General features: G+C 36.0%; 1 protein-coding gene across 9 annotated transcripts in view; it reads right to left on the bottom strand.

Moving 5' to 3' along the window:
- The window catches only part of PALLD (palladin, cytoskeletal associated protein), a 187,723-nt gene that overhangs the window by 108,330 nt on the left and 59,700 nt on the right, over positions 1-19,693 (bottom strand). For 4 of the 9 annotated variants that reach the window (XM_036382775.2, XM_036382780.2, XM_036382782.2 and 1 more), the window contains exons 3-10: positions 17,977-18,155; positions 15,610-15,676; positions 14,933-15,038; positions 13,906-14,001; positions 11,238-11,379; positions 9,634-9,657; positions 1,091-1,210; positions 6-324 (exon numbers count right to left, since the gene is read on the bottom strand). In XM_036382775.2, the coding sequence (XP_036238668.1) occupies positions 6-324; positions 1,091-1,210; positions 9,634-9,657; positions 11,238-11,379; positions 13,906-14,001; positions 14,933-15,038; positions 15,610-15,676; positions 17,977-18,155 (1,053 nt within the window). The remainder of the gene's footprint in view (positions 1-5; positions 325-1,090; positions 1,211-9,633; positions 9,658-11,237; positions 11,380-13,905; positions 14,002-14,932; positions 15,039-15,609; positions 15,677-17,976; positions 18,156-19,693) is intronic. The other 5 variants (XM_036382778.1, XM_036382781.1, XM_036382783.1 and 2 more) reach the window with 2 other exon arrangements.

The raw sequence follows: 19,693 nt of genomic DNA, 5'->3' as shown, positions 1-19,693 counted from the left end.
CTCACAGCTTTGGTTTGGCAAGCACAGGTGGTGGCTCCTTTGTGGGTGAAAGCAAGACAGCTGGAGGTGGGATGGATTTATCACCATTTGGCTTGCTGTTAATCATTCCATTTACTCCATGAAGAGGATGAATGCCATTTGATTTTTCCTCAGACGAATTGAGCTGTTGTTGAAGGTCTATCACACCAGGTCTCAACTCAGTGTTGTTTGTTTGGTGAGTATCTGTAAGTTTCTTGGGAGGAAGCTCAAGAGAGCTAATTTCAACTGGAGGAATTTCAACTGGTGAGAAATGATGGAAATCATCACTAGAGCATTCCAAGTTGGCTAAAAGAAATCAAAAAGAATGTCTCTTCAACGAGTCATAGACAAAGTACATGGTAAATACAAAGTGTATTTTCAGTTTTTTAAAAGTGAAATATCTTTGGTTTTATAAAGGTATTTTTCTAGTCTTCCTGTTGATAATTTATGCTGAATTAGATTCATGGGTGGCTATTTATTTTCTGAGTGTGCCTCATGCAAAAGGCACAACTAGAAACCTTAGGGACCTCTCTCAATCTATTTCAGGAATCAAGGCACTAACTGAGATTGACAACTATGGACAACAACAGCTAAAACAGGACTTCCTCTTCCTGGAGTTTCAGGATCACTGAGGAACAAATAATTTAAAAATGCTGAAGAATGCATGTATACACAGCAAGTTTGCAATGGCAGCTGGGTTAGTGCATCCCACGACAATATATATGGAAACAAAACTAAACATATGTCACGGTGTTTTATTTTACAGAAGGCCATCTCTAGTAGCATAGTTTCATCTCTTTAATTTTGCCTCTGCTGCCATCTAGTCTTGAACCCTAATGTTTAAGATATGCCAGGCTTGTGGCAGAACTTCAAAAATATATTTCACATTAATAAAAATATTAAACCAGGAAATGAACATAAGAAACACTAGGTCTGCTTTATATGAATGCACTGAGGTTGACAAACCCCATGTCTTACAACAGCCATTTTCCACAAAGAAAGCAGACTGGCAACTTCACAGGTAAATTAATTATGTAAGATTTATGACTAAAAGCTCCTCTTTGTCACATACCTGAGCAGACAGTTAGTTGTGCACTGCTTGTTACTGAACCATGTTCATTTGTTGCTGTGCAGGTGAAAATTCCTGAATCTTCAGGAAAAGTTTCTGCTATTACAAGTGTACATATCTCTTCTGGAAACAAACAGAAAAAATAAAGTGCATCATAAACAATTTAAAGGACCGTGTAGTGTTATTTACACTGTATGTTAAAAAGACACCAGAAAGTAGACTTTTACGAAGAAATACTGTGAGAACTGCAGAAGAACTTCCAACATAAATGGCTTTAAGGAAAATCATTTTGCATCTGAAAGAAGTAAATTCATCAAGCTGTTTTCAAAACCAGCTTGAATAGTAATGTTGCAGTTACAAGTCTGTGCAGTCATTTTACCTACTCAACGTTTTCTTAATGCAGGATAGTACTGATTAATACAAATGAACATAATGGTTTCCAGAAACAATTATCTTTGCAAGCGCTTTTTGTGTCTGTAAATAATACCATCAGTAAAATGTCACATAATTCTTTCTTTCTTTCTCTGATTTTTTTTTCTGTATTTAATGCAACATTCAGATCAAATCCCATTTCCAGTAAAACTAGAAAACATTTTATCACCACTTCCAATTAGCTCTTCTAACCACTATACTAACCAGACTTAAAAACTCCAGATGCATAAATATTCCCCTTATGCAGAGTTTGGGAAAATAATTTCTGTCTCTGTCTGCACAGCAGTGAGAATGGATGCATTAAAAATATAATAAAAAACAGTACCCCCAAACCTCTTCAGAATGCTGTGATAGATATATTCTGCAGCCGTTTTAAATTTGTTCATTCTACTTTGATAAGCCATGGTATAGGCTTTGATTATACCAGGATTTCTGTTAGAAAATTTGTGTGAAGTATATTTGGTTGGGTTTTACAGTAACTTTTACAAAATCAATTTTATCCATTTATAATGGGCACACTTAACTGTTTAGGCATATTTTTCCAGTTTCTTTTAAGTCACTTTATTTTATCTCTACTTGTAATGGTACTGGTTTTTTAAAGATGTCACAGTACAGATAATTTAAATAATCCTACTATTTACACAACATACAGATACATACAGATAAAATTTTATACCTGGACAATGCTACATTGCTGGTCTCCTTAATTAAGACTTAATTAAGACTTAATTCAGACTTTCTTTGTCTTTGCTGATTTTTTAGTCTCAAAACCAAAGCAGGGAAGTTTTATAATGTTCAGTTGAATTTAAAAAAATAGAAAAATGCACTTTGCAATATGGACACTTACAATCCCATATATTATCACAAAATCAGCTAATAAAAGCATAATGTAAAATGAGGAAAAGCACTTTAGAATCTAATAACTTCCATATGAAAATTATTCTGTAGAAGAGGTTTGGTAAGGTCAACTTCACTTCTTATAGTTCAAATAGGAAAACATTTTCAAATAGTGGTTGTTTGGTTTTTTTCTTCCCCTTTGGAATGACAGACCTCTCTCTCATTTAGACAGTTAACAAAAAAGTTTTGATTTTTTTCCAGTTATAAATGACAATGTATCCAAAAGTTTCCTGTACTGGAAATGGGCTAAAAATGAATGACTGACTAAATATTTGGCTCAGAGTTGGTTTTCAGACAGCAGAACATGCCTTTTTTTTGGCATCGCAAACCAGTCAGTCATTCTGTGTAGCTGCAAGAGTCATGTCTGGTAACACTGTAGCACGTTGGATCTTATCTAACACAGATGAAGATTAATGACTCATGAAAGGTCTTATCAGGAAAGTAATGGGTAACACAAGCTAGTTTTTGAACTACTGAGATCAGCTTTTTTTAGAGCCTTGGTGTGTCATAAGCAGTTGAAGCTGTATTGTTAACCACACGTGCGTACTCCTGGACTGAACTGACCCTGGGGATGTAATCTTATACAGGCAGCATTCTAGTTTCCTGTTCATTTAACAGCAGAATGCTGAAAGCTGGTCTTTCAGGACTGCAAAAGAAGATCATTCCACCAGGCTGAGAACTGCTCTCTGAATGAGGTCAAAGGCAATATAAAACACAGCACCCTGCAGAAGTCCTATTTTTCAAAGACCGGAGCTAATTAATGCATAACATTCTTCCAGCTTTTTAAGTGTGCAAAATGATCACATGAGAAGATCTTCACTTTTCAGTGACAAAAGAATTCCAATGAATTCTACAATGATGTGCTTTGCTTACTGACGAGGTATGTTTTAAAATTATGTATGGTAGATTGCAGCAATCTTTGTAAAAAAATTCAAAGTAAATTAATGATGAAAATAATAAGAGATTAAAATTTAGTCTTTTCAACCAGACAAACAAACTGGAACACATTTGTGATCAATCATAAGAAAACTGGCTAAACTGAAAACATGAAAATCCTAAGAACAAATCAAAAGGCAGCATGGGCAAAAAGCACATGTGAACAACACATTGCTATCTTCTTTATCGATTTTCCTCCTCCAAGCCAAGAATCACTCACCCCTTGCTAAAAGGCTTACTACTGTGGAACACATAGAAATGAAATACTAATTTGGCAAAAGAAAGGTTCTTTCAAGATTTCCATAGCATGCTCTGGATATACTCAGTGTTCTGAGTATTTTTCTACCTTTACATCCTGACTTATGTAATTATTTTACTTTCTGGTTCTGTGCTAAGCAGAATCAGAAGATTTTAGGGAAATAATGTCTGTTCTACTTCCTGGTGTTCATCAGCTGACAAATAACTTCATCACAGAAATGTGTTCCAGAAAGCAGCTCTGAAATGCTGTTCTCAGGGCCTTAAAACATATTTAACACTTGACTAAATGAATACAAAAGCATTTTGTTCACTGAAACATGTAAAATGCTTAGGCATGCAAGTACTTGACTGTTTTGTCAGTTATTTAGAAAGAACGATTACATTTTACACAGCAATTCTTTCCCTTTATGGCTCATGAGTCCATTAGGAAGAATAAACTTTGGTAAGAGAGAAAACTGTTGCATTTTAACAATTTTATTACTGGCAATGTGTTTACTTCAGAATGTTTCTCTGTATTACATTAAAGGTAGAGCAGTTCTTTTATCTGCAACTTCATCTCTGAATGTGACCATTAACTGCCCCCACTGTAATGCACACACAGCTAGGGAAATAAGTACAGTCCCTTGCTGGTAGCTGTTCATTCCCATGCAAACAAACAGATCAATTTCCAGAGCTGTAAGTTCAAAGCCGTAAGTTTTCAGATACACAGGGACAGTGGGAAGTCACAGTTGTGGTTTCCTGGTAAAAATCCAACAAAACAGAACCCTGCCAACTTGTGTCTTGTTCTCCTTCACGTTCCACAAGTGTTTAACTCCAGTTAAACTCAAAGCAATAGGCCCACCAGGTTATATATAAGTATCTCATATATACAAGTATCTCATATATCTCAAAAGATGCACAGATACCTATATGAGATACTTATATAAGTATCTCATATAGGTATCTGTGCGTCTTTTATAGAAAGAGAATAGAGAAGAGTGAAAATAGAGAAGAATATTGCAGAGTAGCCTAATAAACAGTAGTATAGCAGACCTGTAGCTTGCAATAACAAAACAAAAAATGTATTCAATTTGCCTGTTTCTGATGATCGCCATCCCATACACCTTTATCCAGTCAGACAGCTGTTCTGGCTTATTTAATAAGCTTTATGTCACTCAAGGAATGAAGAGTAAAATTTTTAGAAGATGCAAAAAACTGACTATGTTTGAAGATAACTCAAACAGCACCTATAAAACACTGATAAGAAAACTGAACAACAGCAAATGTGATTGTGAGCAATAAAATGCAGTTTTAGGGTGGAGAGCCTAGGTTACACAATATCTAATCAATAACCAAGATGTCTGCTATCTAGCCAGATTGGGTTAAATAAATGGGAACACTCCTATGGCAAAAAAACTTTAGCCCCCTAAACATTGTTCAGGTTTGAGGAGAAATTAATCCATTTATCACCGTCAAGGAAAAGTTTATGCTAAAGCTTACTCTAAGGCAGTTATGATACTGTAGATGCCCAAGCCACTTTGAAGTTAAGTTAGGTATAACTATGAATATTAATGCACTCCAAAAAGATTTAAATGTTTACAGTTGGAGAGGAATGACAGTGGTGGAGTTTTTTTAATCACATAGTACAAAACAGATCAGTTGTTTACTTTGAATTTGGAAGCATCAACAAGCAAGGATAGTTGTAGCAGTCAGACTTCAGATGAGGTGACTGACAGGGACAGAATTCTGTAGGTATCTTGGGAGCACAGAGTACAATTGAAAATTTAATTGACGAGCAATAATATGCAAATTGATCAGACCACCTTGAATGAAGGGGAATTTTAGCCTATTTTCAGTTTTTCTCTTAATCTGACTTCTTGAAATATGGCTCATAGAAGATTTCTCTCTCCAAGCCCTTGTTTGTTTCTCAGCAGTGAAAGAAGACAGATCCTTAGTCGTAATTCTCTTGTTTTCTCTAAAGAGTGCAAGGATCGCACGTGCATACTAACCTACCAAACCTTCTATGTTTTGAATTTCATCAGCTACCAGAAAGGTGATTTTCTTGGTGCAGGGAAGCAGTATGGATTTCTGTAACATTTGCCATGTATTTTCAGTTTCAAATGTTATGTAGAAATAGGAGGGAATTTCTAAAGGAGATACTTAGAGTGGAGACTGGAACACAACAGTAAAACAGGAAACAAGAAAGCACAATCCAAGAGAAGTGATGACTATCTTTTGAGATGTGTTTTGTGAACATACACAGTATTGTGCTTAGGAAAAAAAAGCATGTATATGTGGCAATTCCCTGGCAACTTAAGCAAAATTACTTCATACACTTTTTCTTCTTACATGCTGTTAGACAATTGTTCTAATGTAATTCAATACAGTTTGTGGCTGTCTCCAGACAGCTGAGTAATGGTCAAAATATCAACAGCTGGCAAGTGATTCCATGGGATTTTTCATTCTCAGGCAGCCTGTTTTTGAAGGATTCAATCAGTATAAAGTCAAAATATCCAAGAAAGAAGTACAGAACAGGTAATTTGACAAACTGCGATGTTGGCTTTGAGTAATCTGACTAGCTATTAAATCACAAAGCAATCTGGAGGGATTTGCAATGCAAACTGATTTCTGTCTAGACAGAAAAAGGAGTGCAAAACACATTAGAGTAGATAGAGTGTAACAAAAAAAAAGTAGCCAAAAAACCCCCTTTGCTTCCTAATTTCTTACCTGTGTGAGTTCATTGAATATTTTTCCTTTAAATCATTAGTACTGACCTATCAAAGGACAACCAATGTTATTATTGAGTGCTATGGTGTTTATTGATGGTTGGATTTTGGTTGACAACCAGCAATTAAAGTCATACTACAACTTGTTACAATATATGTAAAATTCCATGGATGTTTTACACTTCAAAAAATTTTTAGAAAACATGTCCATCTTTCAAAATTCTGAATACTTATCTAGCATATGCACATTTCCATGTAAATCTTGCATATATATTAACCATATGCATTGAATAGCAGTTATGTGTTTGCTCATGAAAAATTTCCTCTGAAGGCATTGTTTAGTCTGGCTTCTAAGAGTTTAAATTACATCACAAACCAGTGCTGCATCTATTACATTTCTGATACCCATATCCAGCTTCCTGTTGTACAAATTTTAAGATTTTTCATGACATCCTAAAACCCAGTGTTACTTATTACTAGGGGTACTACTAATATACAAAACATTGCTCATTATTTATGCCAAAAGGAAATATTTACATTTTGCCCAAACTTTATTTACATTCCCTATGCACGCACAGTGCCAATTCCTCACAAATAAGCCAGTAAATGTACTGCCATTAATTTCTGTAGTGTGTAAGACACTGCACTTTTAGGATACTACATTATTTAATAGGGCTTAGTAGGAAAAAATAAGTGTACAATTCTTAAGGGATAGTATAGTACTTAGCTCCATGATTCCAGGGAAAACAAAAGACCAAACTGAAATTCTTTCACAGAACGAAAGCACAGGAAGGTGCTCATAAATACATATTGCATAATTACAAGCAGGAAAAAAGAAATAATCCAACAACAAACCAGCCAGACTGCAGTCAGGCATTCACTACTGTTATGTCTATAAAACTGCAACAATACAGATACCAAAACTGTTCTGAGATGTCTTCCTATTTTTGTCTTGTCAACTCTCTTGAGAATAGTATGAGATACCTCAACATTAAATAACATTTCTCTGCTTGAGAAGGCTCAAGAAATACACCTTTCGTGTAAGAATGCATTCCCTAGTACCCTTTAGAAGACTTCAGGTATCTTCTCTCAGGGTCAGCAAGCTCCCCAGAAATGGGAAGGAGAATGTTCAGCACTTTCAAAATGATTGTGCAGGTATGTGAGGGGGCTGGCAAACTGATGATGTCTTTGGACTCAGAATCTCACCTTCTGTTTCCTATTTCAGGCAGCACTTAAGAAAGCAAGTTAATAGTTTCATGAGCTAATACCAACATACTTACTTCTTCCATAGCAATAACTGTCAGAGAGGCTACACAAACCTTGCAACTAACAATATGAAAATTAGTTTGTGAAAAACATCTTCTAGCACTCAACTATTCACACAAAGGAAACCTTTTCTTTCTAGGAAAAAAGTGCTTCTCCTTTCTACTAGATGATGCTGCATTCCTACTCTAAAATATTTGGTTCATCTAGCATTATACACATTAGGTTTATTAAAGAGGGCGAAAAGGGTAAAATAAAATACCAAAACTAAACAAACATTCATGACTATCAGTTTTGACAGAAGAGTCTTAAATTGGATATAAAAACTCTAAGATAGGCTGGTAAATTTATACTTTGGAGAAACTTTTGTGTAAAATTTCACTCCTTTCAGGTACTATCTATCATTTTTAAGGACAAATTGAACACAGTTCAAGTGATTTTTTAGGAAAGAAGCTCCTAGTAAGAATGAATCAGATATGATTCTGATAATGTTGATAGATTAAATCTAGAAAAGATTTTGGTATTTTTACAGGCGAAATGTTCCTCTGAGAAGGGGAAAAAAGTCAACCTATTAAGATATAAAGAAAACAGCTAAACTGGGAAACTCATTCTGTAATATGTACTACAGGAAAATATTCTAAGATATAGAATTAAACTTATTTCAACACAAATGTATTATCTTTTATTTATTTTCATATCCAAAGGCTTGATATGATATTGAAACTCTCTTCAAATTGTTTTGTATCCTAACTTACAATACTTAAACCCTAAAGTTTGTGTTATGACTATAAAATACTAATAGTCCATTGCTAGCACTTGGACATATTTTAATTCCTCATTAGAGGTTATTTGGTTTTCCAATACTCTTTTTTCCTTTGTATGGCTCACATTTCCAGCCTCCACAAATGAAATCATTCAGTCACACATATTCAGGGCATCAGCTAATACTAGAGCTGATGATGTTGCACACCATGAATAACAGTATTAACTGTTAGGATAGAGCATGCACACCTGTATGTGTGTGCAGCCTATATATGTATAATGGACATGAGGCAAAATAGGTATATAACAATTTTGTGAAGTAGCAAGAAAATTATGAATAGCTGACAAAGAAAAGATTTTTCCCTCTTTCCTTCCTCTCATTTCCATGAAAATTAAAGAAAGTTGCACTTTTCCTAGCCTGTATCCTCATAGTCACAGTGCTACTTTACAAATATCTCTCAGCTGCTAGGTCTGTCCTGCCATCAATTCAACCCCTCAGAGTTAAAGCATCCCCCCACTGATAGCATCCTTCAGAGACACTCTTTGGAAATACTCAGATCTAAGATAGAAAACTTTTCTGTTTTTTTCAGTGTCATAATTAAAACTCTCTCCGAATTCAAGAATATTCAAGCACAACTGGCCACACTCTTAAAGCAAAGATCAGACTGTATTGCTGTCTTCTCTTCTACATGTTTGAGCTAGAAACATTAAAAAAACATTCTCAGTCTTTCAGCATCCACTTACTATTCAAGAACTTCCCTCCAGTATATAATGATGTATAACGGGAAAATGAAGCAGACAGAGAAAACCTGCAGCTGGAAGAACACTTTTTACTTGTTGAAATCTGGGACTTTTATCTTGTGAATAGGCTAGAAAAATTGAGTCAGTGCCTTTTTTGCCTTTTTTTTTTTTTTTAGGATCAGGTTTTACTTGTGTTTAAGACACATCACATCTGCCAAGCTGGATTGGTAAAACTAGCACTTAGTGGTCGGGTGTTATGTAATTCTTATGAGTACCATTTGGGTAATGGAATTTTGTGGGACTTGTCCTTTTTCCCTCAGTAGCAAGCAAACCATTTACTCCCCTTGCTGGTCTAAATGGAATTTACTGTTTAACTAATAAAGGAATTGATGTAAAGGACAGAGTACAGTATGGGAGGTGTGATAAAGCAGCATTGTCTTTAAGGGGGTTTCAGCTTACTGCTGTTCAGCAGAAACACTTTTCTATTTATGGCTTCAGTACAAACTCAAAGAGCTAGTGAATCAAGAGATTATTTTTTCATATGATTCTTACCAGGTTCAGTTGCAGATCGTGGCTCTGCATATCACATCACAAGGAAGGAAAACAAACAAGAAAAATTTGTTAGAGATTACATTAATAAATACCAGTGTACTGAATGAACATATTATACTGAAATACTGTAAATAAGTAGAGAACCTGTACAGACATTACAAAATCAGCAATATTTAAATTGTTTGTCAGTAGCAGCAGTTCAGTTATTACTTCTAGCCATTAGCACTGAAATGGGAAGAGGAAAGGACTCTGTCCAAAACTGAATCCTGACAGACTAATTTCACAATCTTTTTCCATTCTGTATTAAAAACAGCCACTTCAGATTATTGCCTGAGCTGATTTTGGCTGAGTGCAGCTGTGCCAGACATGCTAGAACTTCAAGATGAACTGGAGCCAAAGGCAGCCAAGTGGGATGCCACAATTGTGTGGCATCACATCATCAATGTGTTTTTCCTCAGCCCCTTTGGCAGCAAAGTGCAGGCCAAGTTGGCTTTCACTTGGAATGGTGTCCACTACATCTGGAATTGACTGAGGTGAAGACAGCCAGAATCTCTTGTTGCTAGCTGGGCTAGAAACAAGGAGAGGAGTTAATTGTAATATTAAATCCAATGTTAGGGTCCAGTGGGAGCATGGGTGAAGATCATAATGGCAATACTCTTAAATTGTTGTAACCTCTGATTTGAGTTGCATGTTATAGGAATTCCTGTACCAGGAACAATGTGAAACAATTGAGCAGAAGCCCTCACAAGAAGCAGTGCAAGGGCAGTGATGACCTGGCCTGGGCTGGCTTTGGTGCTTGGTAAGTCCATGCAACACACCACCTCTCCTGTTCTGAGTATCATTGCAACAGATGGAGCCCAAAGACATGGACTAACTGAAGTCAAAGTAGGTTTTGTGAAATTTTACAGGGATGATGCATAGACTAAGGGAATGCTATCTGTGTACTAGACCAAAGGATGAGAAATGGTGGTGCATGAGCATCTCTTGGCTAGTATGGGACCTGAGCATGACATAAATGGTATGGAATAAGGGAGTGGAAAATGTCCTGGGTTTAAGTGGGGTAGAGTTAATTTTCTTCACAGTAGTTGGTATTGGGCCATGTTTAAGATCTGTGCTTAAAACAGTGTTGGTAATACAGAGACTTTTTTATAAAGGCCTTTTCTGCTACTTTTATCTTGCTGATAGTGAGGAGGTTGAGATGCACAAAGAATTGGGAGGGAACACAGCCAGGACAAGTAAACTGCAGTGATCAAAGTGATATTCCAAACCATATGACATTATGCTCAGCATATAGATCTGGTTGAAGAAGGAGGAAGGGGTAACATTCAGAGTTAGTCAACATTCTTCCCAAACAACTTACAGGTAATGGAACCTTTCTTTCCTCAGAATAGCTAAACACCTGCCTGCCCATGGGAAGGGGTGAAAAGATTCCTTGTTTTGCTTTGCTTCTGAGACTTTTGCTTTCCCTATTAAACTGTATGTCAACCCATGAGTTCTCTCACTCTTACTTTCCAATTCACTTTCCCAGTACACTGGGGGAGAATGAATGAGGATCTGTGTGGTCCTCAACTGCTGGCTGAAGTTAAACCATGACATTGCCTTACTTTTTTGGAGAATTCTGAAGTCTGGAGAATCTTGAATTTCAATGCCCTGTCGAAACCACTTAACGTGAATGGGAGGGGGTCCTCTAACCCTGCATTCCAATACTACGACTTGGCCTTCAGATGCTGTGGCATTTTGTAGCTCCTGAAATGTAAACATCACAATTAAAATAAACCAGAAGCACTTTACATTGTTAACAATAGTATTTTCTTCCCTTTGTAATTCAACTTTATTGTGTCATTACATTTTTGCAATAGACATTTTCTTTCATTCTGATTGAATTTAATATGTCTATATAGTTAAAAATTATTGTATAAGTTATTTACAAATACATTCTTAAAAAAGACCACAGACTGGAAAAGTGCAGAAGTATTTAATTGCTCAAATTAACACAAGCAGATCACTGTAGTTTGAGCTTTCAATTTTTGTTCTTCCACAAATTGAAATGAAAATTCTGGAACTATTGGTTGACTTAAGCCTGAGAGTAGCTGAGCTGCTTTTGGGTCCAGCTCTAGAAGGTGGAGCTGCTTTTCATCTGAGCCATATGTAACAAACGAAGAAAAATTAGATGACACCAATATGATTAGGATATATTAACTAGAGTATGGATAGCTTCTGAGACAGTACTCTGGCTGTAATAAATCACTGTACACACATGAAAAATTTTGGAAGAGACTAGATCTTTAATGAAGAGCTGCAACCAGAGGGAAACACAATATTTTAAGTAACAGAACTGACAGATGATAGCCACTATTTTTACCTTTGTTGTCTATCCCAATATTATAAATCAAGGAGTCCTTTTTACTCTGCAGTGGCTGTCTTATTTCCTTTGCAATTTATTGACAAAGTTTTAGACCTCACTACAGCAAAGCACTTGAAGTTAGGTCTAAGCTCAGAGTTATTCTAGTTTATATTCACAGATCTCTAGATAATCAAATACATAAGAATTTTGTTACATGGAAACCTGAACATCTTTGAGCTGTTCCCTGAACTTTGCATGGGGAGAAATTTATGTCAGGACACTGGATTAAGTTTATATTTTATTGTTCGTTTCTGGATTGTTTTCTTGTTTAATTAGTTTCTTTGGTTTGGTATGTCCCAACTGTATTAAGCAGCTCAAATTCTTCAATAAAGAATTTCAGGGACAAGAGATATGAGCATTAGGAAGAAACAGCAGAATTTTGATTGCTTTGGTAGTCTCTGGATGTGGGATGGACTTCTATTTCCCACTCTTACCTGGAAATTGCCTGCCTCCCAACCATGCAGTAACCACATTCTCTAATCTCCTGCACCTCCACTATTCACCCTCTTGTGACACCTGCAGTATGGGTGCAGAATTAAGAGGGACAGAATCAGACCTTTCTAGACATGAGACAGGAATACGCTGGAGCCAAGCTAGACAGCTGTAGAGAGCAGGGCTTACTCTTACTCTTATCTCCAGGCAAAACTATTTGCTGTCCATATTAATTTTTAATCAAATGTTTTCCTGAAGTAATAACCAGAAATGCTTCATTTTGGCTTCAGCAAGTAGTGATTAAATAATAATTACTACTATGGAAATCATTGTTTGAGGCAAATTGAAATAATATTTTCAACTGAAGCTGTATTTTATAGATAGGGAAGCATGCCATCCTTTTTTTGCTGCTACCTAATTCCTGGTTCTTAAGTTTGATTTGGGATGACCATGAAGATAAATATTGACTTAAGTAATTACCTGAGAAATACTGAATAGAATTTTCTGAATAGAAACTTCTCTTCTAAAAAGTATGATCAGCAGAAGAAAGGATTGGCTCTTGTACTAAGCAGTGGTGAGGCAGCACCTCGAATCCCATGCTGAGTTTTGGCCCCTCAGGAAAAACATTGAAGTGCTGGAGCACGTCCAAAGAAGAGCAACAAAACTAGTAAAGGGTTTAGAGCATAAATCCTATGAGAAGCAGCTGAGAGAACTGGTGTTGTTTAGTCATGAGAAACAGAGGCTTGGGGGATGTAATTGCTCTCCAGGAATTTGTAATGAAGTGGGGGTTGAGGTCTTCTCAAAAGTAACACACAATTGGACAATAGGAAATGGCCTGAAGGTGTGACAAGGAGGTTTAGATTGGATATTGGAAAAATTGTTCAGAGAAAGGGTTGCCAAGTACTGGCTACCCAGGGAAGCCACCATGCATGGAGGTATTTAAAAGCCGTGTAGATGTGGCACTTATCAACATGGTTTAGCAGTGGGCTTAGTTGTGCTGGGTTGATGGTTGGGCTTGATGATCTTAAAGGTCTTTCCCAACCTAAGTAGTTCTATGATTTTTAAATTACAATTTTTTTTCTAAATCAGAGTTTAAAAGCCTGTGTTATTTGTTCTTATCAGTGGATAAATTATTGTGAATGAAGCTTTGTCAAGACTATTATTAGTAATTAGTACTTACCTTGCTATATTTTACAAAGATTTATCAATGGAGAGCAGTCACAGCCATAAGAAAACTCATACAGAATATTCATTTTAATCCACTAGTAGAATGCATAAGAACTTTACTGTTGCAGTAGAAAAGTATTTTCTTAGGAAGTCATTGATACTGAAAAGCTTGAACTTGATCAAGCCTTCTTGCATTAGGATACATAATTTTGGTATTTTCTTTTGGACTACAAGAGGATGATATAAAAATCATGACGGATAAAACATACCTTTGTAAAAATAGGTGCAGAATAGATAGGCTTGGATCCATCCAGATGGTGCAGGTATGAAGTAGGGCTTTGAGCCTGCAAAGCAATGCAAGAAAGCTGTGAAATGGAAAGAATACTAGTTTCAATATACGGCCCCCGTGTATATGCAAAAATGCAAACTCTCACATGTGCAATCTTATTGTTCTTTCTACCATACTTCTTGGAAAACATCACTATTTCACATCTGTTATATTCTGAAATCAAAACGCATGCTTGAGGGCTTCTGTACTTCCAATAAGAATTTTGTGTCCAATTGTCTTTGCCTGAACGTATTTTGAGGATTTGACTCCTGTTAATAGATTCAAGTATATCTTTTGCACTGAAGCATTTTTGCTTCTCCTGCTCCTACATCCTTTCACTGATGCAGTGATAAATAAATCCAGGTGCCTCAAAGATTATCAAGGTTAGCTCAAGGAAGGGAAAAGAATTTACCATGTATAGGATGACAGAGATTTTAATTTTGTTTGTATTTTACGATTTACATGTAAACATATAAAGTTAGCTACAGTGGTATTAAAGACTTAGTACAAATGAATGAACATGATTTTCTATATTTAACATTTAGATAGTAAAATTTCTTTTTCTCTAAAGGGCCCAAAGAAATGTCAGCAATATTAAATTTAATAACAAAATTTAAAACTTTTGCTATAAAATATTGCAGGCATTCATTTGTAGTACATTCTTTTAGGACTTGAACAAGTCACTATTAAGTGATAAACTCTGTAATTTTCATCATCACTACATCTGTCTGCTGCTTAAATGCTATGTTACATGTTGTGTAAGAATCCATACGTATATTTACTTTTATGTCCCATTCAGTGGATAAATACTTAATTTTTAAAAACCATAATTCTTAACATAGTAATGCAAGTTTATAGTTTAACAATATGATTCCTCAAAATGACAGTTTTTCAGACATTGTAAATCTTGGAAGAAAATCTGAAGTTTTCTTCAGACTTTTACTTTTTTAAAAATTGTCTAAAAATACCTGCTGACTGGGCATGGAGATAGGTTGAATTACAGCTGTGGTCACTCCTGATTTTGGTGTAGAAGATCCTATTGTCAAAGAAACAGAAGTGGTTTTCTTTTGGGCCCTGAAAAATAGAAACCCAGGAAGCATTTTATAGGATCTGAAATGAGAATGTGTTAGTTTTTCATACATAAGCCACCTTGTACTTTCTACATATTTAAATATGTTATTATCAACTGAAAAGATCAACATGACTGCTTAAGATCAAGATGGATGAATGAAGCTTGAGTAGAACACAACCTTTGGCTAATTTGCACTTCCTCACACAATAAAAAGTACTGATTTAAGATGAAACTATTTTTTTTCTTTAATTGTAGTCCTCTACATATTTTTTTGGAGGCACTGGATGAGTGACTACAAATGAAAATTTGGTTAACTTGAGTTTACTTTTGAATATGAAAAGTTGGCATCAACAAATATGTTGTCAGAGTGAGGCCAGCCTTCTCTGACAGAACAAGCAAATTAATACGATTTACAGTTATTATACTACACATTTATATCACATGAGAGAAACAAAAAAGACAAGGCATACACAAGCATACCCCAGATGCTTGTTCGGATTGTAAAACCAAAGATTTTCCAGTATCCCTTATTAAGAACATTTACACAATATTGGTAATGCTTTACATACTTACTGTGGCATAGCTCCAGATTTTAACTGGAAAATTAAACTTTCAGTCTCTGAATCTGTAGAACTGGCACCTGGAAAAGAAGTTTTTTCAATAATCTCATATATTTTTATTGATTTATTTAATGTTTAAATTCCAAAGGAAAAACTATGATACTTTTGCATTTCACTTCAAGAATTGAGAACCCTCTGTAACAAACTATGGCAGTTTTTTTATCTGATAAAGACTGAACTATGTACTTTAGACAGTTACAGAAATCATAACCATGCCAATTTAATTGCACACTGCTTTCCCTGGGCTCCTAGCTGTCTCCCTTCATATTGAGACAAATATGGCCAAGACAGAAAAGAAAAAAATGCTGAGCACTATTGCTTTACGGGAAATGTATAATTTTATTTACTTAAATTTTAAATTTGAAGCTTAAGCAAACATATGGCTTATACAGATAACAAATCTTCAAACTTAAGTAAGAGCAACTCAGTGTACCAAGACATTTTCAGACTAAACTTGCTGCCCATGATGTCCACATTTCAGACTATTTACATTAACCTACACATAACATTTATTTTCTGCTATTTCTTGCCAGTGGAAGTCTTGATATAATGTATGTGTTTGGCAATACCCCGAGCTTACTTAAAGAAAAAAATATGAAAGCACTTATTCCCTTTGTCCTAATTTTTCCTAACAACAGATACTTCACACATTTATTCTAGACATTTATGCAGTACATATTATTCCTCAAGGAATTTGTGCATATATATGGATAGCTGTATGTTTAATGCAAACCATAAGCATTTCATAATCAATATGCACAGTATAGCATAGACAGATTCCAATGTAACAATGCTGGGACTAAAACACCCAAGTACCCTATTGATTTACAAAGTTTATGCTGTAAAAGAAATCAAAGCAACAAGTAGTATAGAACAGATGAGAAGAGAGAAGCAAATGTCCAGTCATCAAAGTAGGTCTACATGAAAGGATTTCTTAAGAACGCAGAACAACCAGGTCTTGCATGGCTGGGCCTGCTGCACAAAAGAAAGTATGACACATCAGTGTCATCAAGTCTATTAATGTACAAAGCACTGCTTGTGTGACAACCTGTTTTCCTTAAAAATGACAGGGGATGAGCCTTATGACTTGTACAAGTCTTTCTCTTTCAAAGTAACATGTTATAAAACTTCAAGATAGGACTTCCATATAGCAAGACTGGCAGATGTCAGAGAATGAATTCTTTTATTCATCTTTTACTGTTGCTCCTGTCCCTATAACCTCACACAGCAGTATGCATTTGTACTACACCTGAGTAATTCTGAAATCATGATTACTATTGTAAAGAAAACTCCTACTAGAATCTCTATGATTCAGAAAGGTCTTGGGGATTTTGCTATTATATCCCAATGGCATATTAAAAAGTTCTGAGAATAGAGAGCATAATGAAATAAATCCTATAAAGGCTATGTAATGATTTAGCTAATTAAGAGCAAAAAGGGGTTTTTTTTGTTTAATAAAAATCTATTTAATAATTTTAGTGTGTCACTATTTAGACTTCTTGTGACTATTTCTTATGTTAATTTATTTTATGCTTTCAAGTGACCATTTAAATTAACTTTAATGAGTTACAAAAGGTAAAAGAATATGTAGTACCTAATTTTTTGGGAGATGTATGAAATAAAATAAAAATTGGTATTCAGTTAAGATAATCTTGCCTGAAATACAGTCCTCTACTAAAAGATAACTTAATAATTTTACTCATGGTCATCATTAAATTTTCTCAGAGAAAATAATACTTGAGTTATTACTAATTTTGCAGTCAGGAAATATTTTGACAATAACTAGCAGCTGTTTGTGGACAAAACCAATATGACTGACCTTAATCTGACTTAAAATCAGTATGCTAAAGATAATGGATTATAGTACATTTACACATGACTAAAGATGACACTAAAGACGAATCATTTTGGGCAGCCAGATATACTTGCAGAGGGAGGCAGATATGTCAAAACTGAGATGGGGATTACTGCTACCAGGAAAATCATTATTACTATCACTAGTCAAAACTTGAACTAGTGATTTACAAAAGTACAGCTTATAATGATTTGCCAAAGTTTTTGTTGGTTCCTCCTATTTCATTCTTTATCTCTTTTCTGCCCTAAATAAATAGCAATCTATTCAGTGATTCCTGATACATTTATAGAAATATCTGAATTAATATTATTTGATGTTAAAAATGTGTTTGTTAAAGAAAAGCAGAGGAATACCATAAAATTATCACCATACTGAATGTAATGTTAAGATAAAGAACCAAAAGTGAACTTCAGCTTAATTATCTTTTCTTATATGCATCAAGTATTTTATTATTTTATCTCTTACCTTCAATGAATATTTCAGCTGATGTGCTATCTGAACCAAAAGAATTTGAAGCCAGACAAGTATAGCGCCCAGTGTCGTCTTCAAAGGCTTCTACTATAATTAGTGAATGAAGTCCTCCACTTTCAGAATGGATCTGAATGTCAGGGGAATTCTGGAGCTCTTTTCCTTCACAGAACCATCTGCAGCCCACACACACGTAGAAAGACAAAGACAAAAAGAATATAAAGGATTGGTTCAGGCTCATCGCACACAAGAAGACATTACACTCTGCTGCAAAAATCTAAATTGCTACTGAAATCAGCACATGGTGCTTTGAAGTGTTTAACAAAGAAAGTATTTCACAAAGAAATGACTTGTTAGAATAAACTTTGTTTAAAAGGTAGGGAGACATATCTGAATACAAATAAAATTGTACACAACACACCCACATTTTAAAACTATCTCCTGTCCTGTTTTGGTAAATGAGTTTTTCCTGCATAACTTGTGTATTGGCTTGTTTTGACCACAGTCTAATCCATTTTGATATAATTTATCACTCCCATCTACCTAAACGCCGCTGATTCTGCACACAAAATATCTGAATTTGCAATCAGTAGCACAGGGTCTAGCTGGAAGCCTGTCACTAGTGGTGTCCCCCAGGGGTCCATATTTGGCCTAGTATTATTCATCAATGGCTTGGCTGGTTGAGAAGGTGCCTCCTCAGCAAGTTCACTGATGACACAAAGCTGGGAGAGGTGGCCAATCCCCCAGAGGGCTGTGCAGCTCTTCAGAGGGACCTTGTCAGGTTGGAGAGATGGGCAGAGAGGAACCAGCTGAAATTCAGCAAAGGCAGATGCAGATTCCCACACCTGGGGAGGAATAATCATGTATCAGTATGGGCTGGAGGCTGGTGGACACCCAGCTGTCCAAGAGCCAGCAGGGTCCTGGTGGCCAAGAGGCCAATGGTGTCCTGGGGTGCATTAGGAAGAACATTCCAGCTGGTCAAGGGAGGTGATCTTGCACATCTACTCAGCCCTGGTGAGGCCTTGCCTGGAGTGCTGTGTCCAGCTCTGGGCTCCTCAGGACAAGAGAGACATGGAGCTTCTGGAGCTCCTGTTGAGAGGGCAACAAAGATAATTAAGAGACTGGAGCATCTCTTATATAAGAATAGGAGATGGGCCTGGTCAGCCTGGAGAAGAGACAACTGAGATGGGACATCATGAATGTATAGAAATATCTGAAGGGAGGGTAACAAAAGGACAGATACAGCTTCTACTCAGTGGTGTCAACAGGACAAGAGACAACAGGCAACTGATTCACAGAAAGTCCCACCAGAATATTAGGAAGAACTTAACTGTGCAGGTAATTGAGCACCAGAAGGGATTGCAGAGAGAGGGTGTGGGGTCTCCCACACTGGAGATACTCAATAACTGTCTGGATGCAATCCTGTGCCATGTGCTCTGCTTGATCAGGGAGGCTGGGACAGATGACCCACTGTGGTCCCTTCCATCCTGACCCATTCTGGGATTCTGGGATTTTTGTCCATCTTGCCCAGTCAACCTAACATGATCCCATGGCACAGGTTTCATATTGGTACGCTTTAAATAGGTTTACTCTTGCTTTTGATCAAGAACATAAACTGGTTTCCCAGGGCTGGATTTTTATGCATGTAAGTAATACATCTTCCACTACCAAAAAGGTACGTCCCAACAAAAGGGATGGATTTAGGTACAGACAA

This window comes from Molothrus ater, chromosome 4 (genome assembly GCF_012460135.2).
Source record: "Molothrus ater isolate BHLD 08-10-18 breed brown headed cowbird chromosome 4, BPBGC_Mater_1.1, whole genome shotgun sequence".
In the NCBI taxonomy this organism is placed as follows: domain Eukaryota; kingdom Metazoa; phylum Chordata; class Aves; order Passeriformes; family Icteridae; genus Molothrus; species Molothrus ater.
Note: the sequence above shows the minus strand (reverse complement) of the source record. Positions and strands in the feature narration are given on the sequence as shown.